Genomic DNA, 13,765 nt, shown 5'->3' with positions numbered 1-13,765 from the left:
TCCAGGAACTTCGAGCTGCGTCCAAAAACGCTATGGGGAACAATTTACCAACGCTGCCACACTGACAAGTCCCTGCCTGATGTCAGGACGAAAGGACGGAAGAGCCTGGAGTGGCTCGAATGTCGAGGTCATAGAACCTGGCAAATGTCAGGGGCGTGGACCACCCAGCAGTGTTGCAGATGTCCTGCAGGGAGACACCTGCCAAAAAGGCCTTGGAGGCCGCCACACCTCGTGCGCTCTGACTCCCAACGGCGGGTGACGTTCAGAGGCCTCATTAACGCCAGATTAATGGCATCCACTATCCACCTACTAGGACCCCTCTTAGGCGGACCAAAGCACACAAGCAATTGGTCCGACTTCCTCCACAGGGCAGCTCTGTGGATATACGTGCCCAGTGCTCGCACTGGGCACATACAGTTGAGCCTTTCCTGGTCTGGCTCCCCGAAGGGAGGAGGACAGAAGGCCTGGAGTACGACCGGCTGTGGTACGACTGTTGGAACCTTCGGTACGTACCCCGCACGGGGGTAGAGAAAGACTTTCGCCGAACTGGGTGCAAAGTCAGAACACGAAGGGGCCACAGACAGGGCCTGAAGGTCACCCACCCTCCTCAGAGAAGTGATGGCCAACAAGAAAACAGTCTTAATGGTGAGGAGTCTGTCCGAGATATCCTCAATATGCTCAAATGGTGCCACGCACAGAGCCTCCAGTACCACAGCCAGGACCCACGTGGGGACACGTGATCGTACAGGTGGCCTCAGTGCACCGCGGAGGAAACGTGTAACTAGGGGGTGTCTACCCACTGTCTGGCCACTACTAGGGGCGTGGTATGACGAAATAGCTGCCACGTAGACCTTAATAGTGGAGTGGGTTAACCCTGTGGAGAAACGGGCCTGCAGGAACGCCAGAACTGCGCGAATCGGGCAGTTGACTGGGTCGAGCTGGCGGTCCCCACACCAAGAAGTGAAGAGTTTCCACTTCAAGGCGTACAGTTTCCTCGTGGAGGGAGCTCTGGATTGGAGGATGGTCTCGACAACCTCGGTTGACAGACCGGAAGCTATGAGTTGTGCCCCCTCAGGGGCCATACCCACAGCTTCCACAACTCCGGGCGAGGGTGCACTATGGTGCCCCTGGCCTGTGAGAGGAGATCTCTCCTGATCGGCACCGGCCACGGGGTGCCGTCGAGGAGAGAAATCAGGTCCGAGGACCATACTCGCCCCGGCCAGAACGGTGCTACTAACAGTAGACTGACCTCGTCCCGGAGCACTCTCGCCAGAACTCCCGGGAGCAGAGTGATCGGGGGGAGAGACGTACAGACAAGGCCTCAGCCAGGTCTGTACCATAGCATCCAGTCCCGGAGGAGCTGGAGACCGAAAACTCTCCAAATCTGCTTCACCACCTCGGGGGTGAAGCATTCATTCCCCGGGCCTCAGCCCCTGTCTCGACAGGACGTCTGCTCCCACATTGAGATGCCCAGGAATGTGCACAGCTCTCAGTGATAGGAGCTTGCCCTGGGACCACACAAGGATTCTACAAGGGGCGCGACCGCAGACCTCCTTGGTAGTTGATGTAAGAGACCACTGCCGTGCTGTCGGTGCGGACCAGCACGTGGTGATCTCTCAGGTCCGGGAGGAAGTGCTTGAGCGCACGGAACACAGCTAGGATCTCTAGCTGGTTGATATGCCACGTCAGGTGGCGACCACTCCACAGACCGCAGGCAGGGTGGCCACTCATGACCGCACCCCAACCGGTGAGGGAGGCGTCCGTCGCAAGCGTGGCGCGGCGACAAGGAGCTTGGGACAAGAACCAAGGATCCTTCCACATGTCTAAGGCACGGACAGCGGCGTGACACTTTGACAGTGCGGAGCGAGTCTCCCCTCAGGGAGACCCCCTTGGTCTTGAGCCACCACTTTAGGGGCCTCATGTACAGCGGGCCGAACGGATCACGTTGGACGCTGCTGCCATGAGCCTAAGCAGCCTCTGAAGCTGCTTTACAGTGAATGGCTGGCCTTCTCGCACACTCCTGACTGCCGTGAAGATCGGCTCGATCCGAGCAGGGGATAACCGCGCCTGCATCGTGGTCGAATCCCACACCACGCCTAGATAAGTGGTTCTCTGAGCTGGAGAAAGCACACTTTCCCTGGCGTTTAGTCTTAACCCCAAGTCTTTCATGTGGGCGAGAACGACATCTCGATGCTGAACCGCCAACCGCTCTGATTGAGCGAGGATCAACCAATCGTTGATATAATTGAGAATGCGGATGCCCTGCAGTCGCAACGGGACCAGAGCTGCATCCACACACTTGGTGAAAGTGCGGGGTGAGAGTGCTAGGCTGAAGGGAAGAACCTGATACTGGTACGCTTTGCCCCCGAAAGCGAACCTCAGGAACTTCCTGTGAGAGGGAAGGATGGAAACATGGAAATAGGCGTCTTTGAGGTCTATTGTGACAAACCAATCCTCGGACCTGATTTATGACATGGCCTGCCTGACAGTGAGCATTTTGAACTTCAGCTTTCTGGCTGAGCGGTTCAACAAACGCAAGTCCAGTATGGGCCTCAGCCCCCCATCCTTCTTTGGAACAATGAAGTACCGGTTGTAGAAGCCGGTGTGAACCTCGTGAGGAGGAACCAACTCGATGGCTTCCTTCCTCAGCAAAGTATCGACTTCCTGTTCCAAAACCAGAGCCTGCTCGGGGCGGACCGCAGTCACAACAATCCCGTTGAACGGTGGAGGTGGCCCATCTAACTGGATGCAATAGCCATTCTCTACCGTGTGCAGCACCCAAGGAGACACATTCGGCAGTCGCTGCCAGGCTGCTAAATGATCTACTAAGGGAATCAGTCTCTCGAGACTGACCTCTGGTGTCAGAAAAGCTGCCAGACCGCTGCCTCGATGAGGCGCACCGAAAAGAGACGCGCAATCTGGCGGCTGAGGCAAGTGCCTCAGGCCCGCTGTAATCACAGGCGGAGAAACCTGAGGACGATACTCGCTGGGACCCGCTACGCCCTGGAACAACGGCAGGGTTGGTAGACAGGTCCCCGGAGGGCACCGAGGGGAGACGGTCACCGTGTACCGCGGTGTAAGCCGCTCCACCCCAGTAGGGGTCGCCCTCCACGGTCCTGGGGCTCGACCGTCAGGACCTTTTGCGCGAGGAGCTGGTATGCGGAGGAGGTAAAATGCTTTTTGTCTAAATTGCTAAAAACATTCAGTTTACATGGAAATTTAACATGATACCAAACCTGAAGCAAAATAGTAACCGTTTTTTAGCACGACACTTCATTTGATCATATACAATGGAGGTTGCGCCCGCCCAGCAGCCACCTGAGTTTAGAGAGCGCTTACTCTCTGCCCATCAAAGATGTTATAAGCAGAGCAGGAGCCTTCAAAGACGATGCCATAGAGGGAGACAGATAGCTCGCAAGCGTCTGCACCACCTGCGGCACCGCCCTGTACCCGCGCTCATTCAGTTCCCGTGGGAACGAATGGCCGGGACTAAAGGTTTCACCCGCGATCTCGACACCTCGGTGTGGAGATCGGGGAAAAAACGGAAGGCTTCCGTGTAGAAGTGGCTCCTCAAACTGGGGCGAAAGAGGCGGCGAAACCTCGTGAACGCTCGTCACAACAACCTCCTCGGAGGAAGAAAGACGCAGCGTCAAGCCCTCGTCTCGGGGGGAAGAGACCGCTTCCAAACGAGAGACTGCAAGCCCTGCGAGAGCAGCCGCCGCTCTGCCTTTTCTCTCTCTTTTTTTACGGCAGAAGCGGGACCTGCTTTATTTTTCTGTTATGCTTGTGCAAACACTGTAGCTTGCAAAGCTAGGAAGACCAGCGGGGCGTCGAGCCCTCTCTCTGGGGGAAGAAACGCGGCTTCCGAACACAGAGAGCGGGCGCTGGATCTGATGATCCATGTGCGAGCCCCACGAGTGCAGCTGCCGCTCCGCCTCGGCAGCACGGGGCCAGCACCATGAGGAACACTCGCAAAGGCTCCCTCCTCGAAGAGAGCCCTCTGGGTGCAGAGTGTGCGCAGCGAGAGCTGCTCACAGTGCGGGCAATCGGCTCCCTCGAGAGCCGACGCCGCATGCTCCGCACCCAGGCAGACCACGCACAGATTGTGTGTGTCCCCACTCGTGATGTAGCGACTAACACACAACCTGAAACGCGATCTGGGATCGCCCATTGTCTTGGCCTTGGAGTTAGGCATCTTTTAGGACAGACAACACTAAATAAGACTCACAAGACACAAAACGGACTGACAACATACAGAGCGCTTGCTGAATGACAAAAAAGCTGACGCCGGCTCCGCCGCACGTGCTTATATACTTCCTGGTCGTGACGTCACCCTGCCCGTAACGCCTCGCCCTTCTATTTTTGACTGATTGCAGGTAATATTCAGAGCGTGGTCACGCTGAAGGCGTTCCCCATAGCGTTTTCGGACGCAGCTCCGAAAGTTCCTGGAAGGGAACTGTGCAGAGCTGTGGCCCTCCAGGAATTGAGTTTGAGACCAGTGCCATAGAAACCTTTTTGTCTAAATGGTTCCATAAAAACCTTTAACATCTGAAGAACCTTTCTGTTTCACAAAAGGTTCTTTGTGGCAAAAGAAGGTTCTTTAGATTATAAAAAGGTAAGAAAGAGATGATTTGTCTAAATGGTTCTTTGTGGAACCAATAATGGTTATTCTATGGCACTGCTGTGAAAAACTTTTGAAGCACCTTTATTTTTAAGAGTGCACCCTCATGACATGAGGTGACCAGTCATTTTGATCATATGAATGAATTTCAAGGAAGAACAAAAAACTAATAGTAATGAAGCAAAGCTACAATTCTGACCATGTTCTGGTTCCAATCTGAGGAAATGTTTTATTATAAACATTATATAAAATATTTGGGTGAATTTTATAATTATTATTATTATTAAAAAAAATGTTACACTTACCATTGTTATAATAAAATAGTTATCAATATAATAGCTATCAATATAAACATTTGAACTTTTATATTTTTACGTATTATGAAGCTGGACAGACAGTAAACCAAAGTCCCTCTTAAACTTGAGTTTGACATGTTCTGGTCTAAAGAGGTGTGTGTGAGAAGTAACTGGTGCTTTCAACAACAACAAAAAATAAAAATAAAGGGGGTCTGAAAAAATGCCTAGACTCAAGAATATAAGAGATAAATCACAGGCACTGAACATTAATCTTTTTTTTGGCTCACAAAACAGACACACGAGGCATCACTATTGTTTGAATATATCTAATTGAATTCACTGCCTACTACAATAACTACAACCAGGCTGACTAATGGAGTGCTACTAGTCAGTTAAAGAAATAGTTAAAGGGATAAAGGGATAGATAGTCACCCCCATGTTGTTCCAAACCCATGATACCATCGTTCATCTTCAGAACACAAATTAAAATAATTTTGATAAAATCCGAGAGCTCTCTGACCCTCCCATAGACAGCAAAGGTGCAACCATGATCAAGGTCCAGAAACGTAGCAAGGATATCAGTAAAATAGTCCATGTTCCATCAGGAGTTCAACTGTAATTTTACAAAGCTACGAGAATATGTTTTGTGCACAAAGAAAACAAAAACAACGACTTTATTCAACAACTCTTCTCCTCCTCATCGCGTTTGCAGCTGCTTGCCGCCATTATGGAGAGAGTATCATGACGCATGTGCTTGCTTCCACTTGATGTAAACAACGCATGCGCGGACTGATGCATGTCCGTGTTCTCGTAGCTTTGTAAAATTACAGTTGAACCCCTGATATCACACAGAATATTCTTGCAACGTTTCTGGACCTTGCTCATGTAGTTACCTTTCTGTCTATGCAGTGTCTGAGAGCTCTCGGATTGTATCAAAAATATCTTAATTTGTGTTCTGAAGATGAACAGAGGTCTTATGGGTTTGGAACGACATGAGGGTAATTAATTAATGACATAATTTTTATTTTTGGGTGAACTAACCCTTTAACAATTTCCTCTAAGCTGCTGGACAATGCGGGCATCTCTCAGGTCTCTATCTGAAGATCAGTCACGTATTATCTTCATACCTCAATTCACTAGTACAAATGAATTTTCCCACCTGCCATTTCAAAACTGTTAAACTTAAGTTTAAAAAAAATAATAATAATAAAATATAAAGTTGAAACTTTGACCATTTTAGTCTAATAAAAAATATATTCAAATTATATTTTCTGAAACCAATACTTAACTCAATTCCTCACCTGATTAAAAGAGAAACAATCTGTAGTTTTGTGTCCCATGTACAGCCAATGTCTGATGACTGACAGACAGAAACACAGAAGAGAATGTCTTCAAAACATGATTTCCTTCAAAAGAAAGAAAAAATATTGGGTGTTCTTATGGTGTGTGAGGCCTGGAGGAAGTGTCTTGAGAGGAGATACAAGTTCAAGTTCAAGTTCAAGTTGAGCTTTATTGTCATTCCGCTACATTTGGGGACATACAGTGGAACGAAATGTCGTGTCTCGCAGGACCACGGTGCTACATAAATACAGACATACAACAATGAAGTAAAAAAACACTATAAACCTATACACTACTAACAGATTTAACTATAAGTATACTATATATAAGTATTTACCCCTTACAAACTAAAAGAATAAAGGATAAAAAATACAACTATACGAATGCTTCACATAAATATTACCCTATACAAACTAAAAAATAGAAGATAAAAAATACAAACTATACGAATGCTTCACAAATACTGTACATGTGCAAAGAGAGACATTTGAGTCAGCAGCTGGTTGGGGAACAGTGCAGGATGATTTGTAGTGCATGAGCATGTAAACATACATATATTGCGGAGTCTTTTGTGAGATTGTGCACACGCAGCAGTGTGTGTAAGTGTAAGTGTCCATAGTGCACATAGTGTAAAGTGTAAGTGTCCATAGTGCACATAGTGTAAAGTGTAAGTGTCCATAGTGTAAAGTGTCCATAGTGCACATAGAGGAGAGTGTCCATAGTGTAAAGAAAAATAAGAATAAAATAAATAAAAAAATAATTAAAGTTCCATACAGTTTTTCTTTGGTATGGTAAGGTTTGGGGTGGGGGGTGGTCCATGTTCAGGAGGTAAGGGTTTGCATGGGGTTTCAGAGGGGGGCGGGGTGGTTTGAGTTCAGGGCTCTCACAGCCTGGGGGAAAAAGCTGTTGAGCAGTCTGGCGGAGCGGGCTCTGATGCTCCGGTACCGTCTTCCTGATGGTAGGAGCTGGAAGAGACTGTGGGAGGGATGGGTGGAGTCCTTCACGATGCTGTTGGTTTTGCTGGAGCATCGTGTAAGGAAGATGTCCAGGATGGAGGGGAGAGGGGCACCGATGATCTTTGCAGCTGTGTTCACCGTCCGCTGGAGGGTCTTGCGGTCAGCAGCACTGCAGTTCCCATACCAGACAGTGATGCAGCTGGTCAGCACACTCTCAATGGTGCCTCTGTAGAATGTGGTGAGGATGGGTGGAGGGAGACTTGCTCTTTTCAGCCGGCGGAGAAAGTGTAGGCGCTGTTGTGCCTTTTTGGAGAGTGACATGGTGTTGGTGGTCCAGGTGAGATCCTCTGTGATGTGCACCCCCAGGAATTTAGTGCTGCTGACTCTCTCCACAGTCGAGCTGTCGATGGTCAGTGGGGGGTTGTCAACGGAGTTTCTCCTGAAGTCCATCACAACCTCCTTTGTCTTCTCCACATTGAGGGACAGATTGTTTGTGCCACACCATTCAGCCAGCTGTGCCACTTCCTCTCTGTAGTGCGTTTCATCGTTGTTGCTGATGAGACCTACCACTGTTGTGTCATCAGCAAACTTGATGATGTGGTTGGAGCTGAACTTGGCAGTGCAGTCGTGGGTCAGCAGTGTGAAGAGCAGCGGGCTGAGCACACAGCCTTGTGGGGCACCTGTGCTCAGTGTTGTAGTGCTCGAGGTGTTGTTGCCGACACGGACTGACTGATGTCTTCCAGTTAGAAAGTCCAGGATTCAGTTACAAAGGGAATTGTTAAGGCCCAGCAGGTTTAGCTTATTTATGAGCTGTTGTGGGATTATTGTGTTGAATGCCGAGCTGAAGTCAATGAACAGCATTCTAACATAGGAGTCTTTATTTTCTAGGTGGGTAAGAGCCAGGTGGAGGGTGGAGGAAATTGCATCGTCCGTAGAGCGGTTTGGACGGTATGCAAACTGGAGCGGGTCGAGTGTGTTGGGGAGGCTGGTTTTGATGTTATGCATGACTAGCCTCTCAAAGCACTTCATCATGATTGGAGTCAGTGCTATGGGACGGTAGTCATTGAGACAGGACACAGGTGATTTCTTTGGTACCGGTATGATTGTTGTGGATTTGAAACACGTGGGGACGACTGCCTGACTCAGCGAGGTGTTGAAGATATCTGTTAGGACATCTGTCAGCTGTGCAGAACAGTCTCTCAGAACACGGCCAGGTATGCTGTCAGGACCCGCAGCCTTGCGTGGGTTAATCCTAGATAGGGTCTTCCTTACGTCGGCTGGAGACAGACAGAGCGCTCGGTCGTTGGGAGGTGTGTGCAGTTTTTGTGCAGGTGTGTCATTCTGCATTTCAAACCGTGAATAAAAGTGGTTGAGTGCATCGGGGAGGGATGTGTCCTCATCACAGGCCTGTGGCGGGGGCTTGTAGTCAGTGATGGTCTGAATGGCTTGCCACAGGCTCCGTGTGTCTCTGCTGTCTGTGAAGTGGTTGTTGATTTTTTGGGCATATGACCGTTTTGCTTTTTTGATGCCAAAGGACAGATTGGCTCTTGCTGTTTTGAGGGCTGCTTTATCTCCTGATCTGAATGCTTCATCTCTGGTCTTTAGCAGCCCACGAACCTCTGCTGTCATCCATGGCTTCTGGTTTGCATGTGTGGTGATGGTCTTGGTGACTGTCACATCATCAGTGCACTTTTTGATGTAAGCAGTCACAGTTTCAGTGTACTCATTCAGGTCTGTGTGGTTGTTGTAGGTGGCTGCCTCTTTAAACATGTTCCAGTCTGTGTCCTGGAAGCAGTCCTGCAGTGCTGAGGTGGCATTGTCTGGCCATACTGTGATCTGCTTTTCAACCGGTTTGGTGAGTTTGAGAAGTGGTCTATATGCTGGGATTAGCATAACAGTGATGTGGTCGGAGTACCCGAGGTGGGGGCGGGGTTCAGCCTTGTAAGAGTTCTTAACTGTTGTGTAAACAAAGTCCAGTGTGTTGTTTCCCCTTGTTGCAAAGTTCACATGTTGGTAGAACTTTGGCAAAACTGTCTTTAGGTTTGCGTGGTTGAAGTCACCGGCTATGATGAAAAAGCCGTCAGGGTTTTTTGTTTGTTGTTCACTGATGGCGCTATACAGTTCACGAAGCGCGTCCTTAGCGTTTGCACACGGGGGGATGTAAACCGCAACGATAACAATGGCCGTGAACTCCCGTGGCAGATAGAACGGTCGACACTTCACAACCATAAACTCCACCAGCGATGAACAGTGTTTTGATAATACCGCAGCATTGTTACACCAGTCTTTGTTGATATACACACACAAGCCACCTCCGCGTGTCTTACCAGACAGTGATGAATCTCTGTCCGCTCGGAAGCTGGTTAGCCCGTGCAATTGAATGGCGGAGTCCGGGATGTTGTCGTTTAGCCATGTTTCGGTGAAAACAAACACGCAACAGTCCCTTGCCTCATGCTGTGTAGATCGACTGAGTTGAATTAAGTCCAGTTTGTTTTCCAGAGAGCGGACGTTTGAGAGCATGAGTGTTGGAAGAGCCGGTCTTGAGGGGTTAGCTCTTAGCCTAGCTCGTATACCTCCGCGCTTACCGCACTTCCGTCCTCTCTCACACCGCTTGCGACGCTGCCTTGTGCGGATAGCGTCAGTAGGTGAGGCCGCGGTCTCGAGGTCCGGCTCCAGCAGTAAACAAAGGCCTCGTAGCTTCTCAGTAGCCGCCAGCGAGAGTTGGTGTACGTAAGCGTTGCTGATATCCAAAAGACTTTGGCGATCATAGATGAATTCTGGGGTGATTTCCTTAAGAGTTAGCGGTAAACTGACACTATTTGGAGACGAACAGACGACATTAAACGACATAAAAGCACCGTCTTTGGGACCCGGAGCAGCCGCAGCGATCGATCGCACCGCCATCTTTCCTTCCTTCCTGTGGTGTTTCGACAGGATTTCGTTCGTGTCGTATCACGTCGAGATACGACACGAACCAAACACAATTCAGCATGCAATTATTAATATGACACCAACCCTGCCTTAGATAAGTCAACAGACCCGAAGCAGTTTTATCAACATTGACCTAAAAAAACAGCTGCAATTAGGGCTGGGAGATATGGCACAAATACACAAAAAAAGATACACAATACAAATACACATAATATACAAACAAACAGTGTTTTATTTTCAGGTACAATAGTTGTATTTAGCAGGAGCATTCAAGAAATTGAATGAACAAATATAAAAATAAAACACTATATATATTGATTCCTATTAAAGCAACTGTATTAAAGTTTTTCAGTCAAGAGTAGTGAGTGATTTTTCTCTTTGTTTTATTAACATTAAAGGAATAATTTACTCAAAAATAAAAAGTGTTTTATTTTTATACCATCATTTGCCCACTCAAAAGTTGTTTTAAACCTTGTGATGGACTGGCAGTTCATCCAGGGAGTTTCCCAACTGTGGCTCAAGATCAACACAGAGGTTTGGATAATAGAATGGATGGATAGATGACTTCTTAAAATTTTTATTTAGAGCTACAGTTCACAACTTTGAAAGTATTTTTATTTATTTATTTTTATTTTTTGAGTAAAAATTTCAAGATAAAAGGGGATAGTTGTGTTCACTTTTATCAGTTTGTTTATTTATGGTTGTTTTATTTATTTTTTTGGAAGAATATGCCATTTTTTAAAACCATTTTAATCATACAGTTATATAGTCAAAAAAGTGTGTTCAGGACAAACTGGATTGTGCAATCAGCTGTATGATCATAAACAGCAAGACAACCCCCTCATTTAAACAATGTGAAACTCATAAACCCGAATAGCCAGTCTCATGGCCAGGCCACCCATAACCTGAAAGGCCAAGTAATTACATACATACTTTGTGTGAACAGCATTTATCACTATTCACACTTTCTGTAATAAAGATGCAATTTACTGCTATTAAATACAGTTGTGTACAATTTTTTTCCAGGATTCTTTAATGAATAGAATGTTCAAAAGAACAGCATTTATCTGAAATAGAAAGATTTGAGATGAGAAGAGAGAATAATTAAGTTCATTTGTCACTGAGTTTAAGATGTTAAATTAATTATTAGTAAACCTGTTGCTCACCATGATACAACCTCGCTCGCTCTTGGCATGCAGAAGTGGGCGTGGCCAACCTGTGACTTCAATCGAGAGTGACCAATAGAAAAAGGCCTTTCATCCTGGTGAGTAGAGACCGCCCACTGAGACACAGCTTCACTCTCAAGCTAAACTTTTCAACTCGCAAACAAGTTTTAGACCCGCAAAATAAGACAGCAGAAAAGACAGCAACATTTGTGGTTTTGTGATGAAAAGTGTTTGAAGTGCAAAAAGAAAAATACGATTTTTCTAAGATTTACACGCACTGCAAATTATTTTGTTTTCAATTTCTTTATTTTTAAGCCATAAGAAACTTTTTTTTGCAATCTTTTATTTTTAATTACAATATAAATAGTTTTGCTCTCAAACACAGTATGCTTGATTCATGTAAACACTACATTCAGATCCATTAATCAGAATGAATTCAGTCCGATTGAACCAAAAAATGTGCATGTAAACAAAGCCACTACTACTGCTTGTTGTATCACCAATAACCGTTGGAAATCACCTGCTCTTAATGAAACTGAGTGAGGCACAAACTGACAAAGAGAAAATTTTCAGGCATACACCTAAACTGGTTAATCAATGTCTGCGGGTTTACTCAACAGTGGCATAAAGCCAGCATAATGAAGATGGAGATGTGGTGAAATCTAACACCTGAATCAGCCTCAAGTTCTGTCAACATCAATGAATCCTGTGCATTTATTGTTGGCTTGTCCTGACAAAATGAGTGTGTTCATAAACGTAATAAAGCAGCATATACATATTTACATGTATTTCTTCACCATATTATTTTATCAAGAGTTATTCACAAATGAAAAAAAATGAAAAAACAAGTGAATATGAAAAGAGCAAGTTTAGAGCTGGAATATAAAATAAAACGAACAAAAGTACAATCATCTTCACTTTATTAGCAGGTCATCCATGAGCAATGATTTATTAAAATATTTCCACCAAAACAGAATCAAAATCTAATATCAAAAGTAACAGTTCATATAAAATATACTCTATTTCATAAACGTTGTAGTCAGTAACTGATGATGTAAGAAAATCTGAGGTGACCTTAATTAAAATACCAATCATAGAGATCATGAGCTTCTTTATATTCCTTGTGTCGTGCTACATGGTCACAGGCAGTGCAAATAGCCAGAACAAACTCTTGAGTCTGTACTATTAAATGAGGACTTGGAGTGAGATGTTTCCTCCAGTTAAAGTACTTGCGATATGCATCTTCATCCTTGTCCAGCTGAAGCAGATATTCGGCTAGTGACTTTGCATCTGGGAAGTCATTGACATGAATGAAGGACTCAGCAGGAACAAAGTTTTCATAGTTTCTTCTCGGAGGACCCAACACCACAGGGACGGTACCTGCTGCGAGCGGCCCGTTTATCTTCTCAGTGAAGTAGTCCTTGTGGATGGAGTTTTCAAAGGCAAGGTAAAATTTGCAGCTAGCCAGGGTTGGATAGTAGTCCTTATAATCAAGGAATCTTGCATAAGCCTTTCCAAACAAAGTCACTTGTATGTATTTGCTGAATTCTCTGTAAAAAGCGTTCCTTGTGTTGACACCAGTTACGGGATCGTTGTTACTTACAATCCAACACACCAGTTTGTCCTTTTTGGGAATCACAAAATCCTCATTAGGTTTCTTCCTGGTCATCAAGCGCATCCGTACAGGAATATCAGCATCCTGCCTGTAGCTGAGAGTGAGATTGAACAGGTTTTCCAGACCCGGTATCCTTTTGGTGTTGGTTGGCGACTCCAAATGCAACCAAATCCACCTCTGGAACGGAGGACGAGGAGATGGAGGAAGGTTGGACAGATCCCAGCTGAGAGCTCTGTGATAAACGATGACATTATCTGCATCGTTGTACAGAGCTCTATCATCCGTCAGATGACAATTATCAATATTGTAAAACTTTTTGCAGACACTGAAATCAAATCTATAATTTTCAGGCCAAACCCATAACAGAAGAACAGGTTTCTCCTCTGCTGTATCAGTAAGAGAGTTATTGCTCTTGGCAGAGTTGATTTGTGAATTTTGTTCTGGTCTAAAAACTGGAGGTGGACAGTTGTGTGAAGGTGAGAGCCAGGAAAACACAACGCCCAGAGAGATGACACCTGCCAGCGTCATTATGATACCCAGACGCAACAGCGATGGGCCATTTGTGTTTGACATTTTTGACCTAAAGAGAATAGTTGAAGATGGTTTATTCCCTTGTACAAAAGAATTAAATGAAATTCTTCAATAACACTACTGTGGAATCAGTTCATATGTTTGTGAGAAGCAAAAGCTACACAAGTAAAAGTTAATCATTATCTTGTAATAAAATATAAAGTTGAAACTTTGACCATTTTAGTCTAATAAAAAAATATATTCAAATTATATTTTCTGAAACCAATACTTAACTCAATTTCTGATTAAAAGAGAAAAAAATCTGTAGT

At 45.8% G+C, this 13,765-nt stretch overlaps 1 protein-coding gene across 1 annotated transcript; it reads right to left on the bottom strand.

Annotated features, from left to right (window-relative positions):
- Positions 1-12,386: 12,386 nt before the first annotated feature.
- On the bottom strand, positions 12,387-13,454 carry LOC306848626 (4-galactosyl-N-acetylglucosaminide 3-alpha-L-fucosyltransferase 9-like; the record flags this gene model as incomplete). The annotated part of the gene is made up of 1 exon (XM_079383280.1): positions 12,387-13,454. One exon carries the CDS (start codon positions 13,452-13,454, stop codon positions 12,387-12,389), a length of 1,068 nt encoding a protein of 355 aa, XP_079239406.1.
- Positions 13,455-13,765: the final 311 nt, after the last annotated feature.

This window comes from Barbus barbus (assembly GCF_936440315.1).
Source record: "Barbus barbus genome assembly, chromosome: 28".
In the NCBI taxonomy this organism is placed as follows: domain Eukaryota; kingdom Metazoa; phylum Chordata; class Actinopteri; order Cypriniformes; family Cyprinidae; genus Barbus; species Barbus barbus.
The sequence above is the reverse complement of the archived record's forward strand: the minus strand, read 5'-3'. Positions and strand labels throughout refer to the sequence as shown.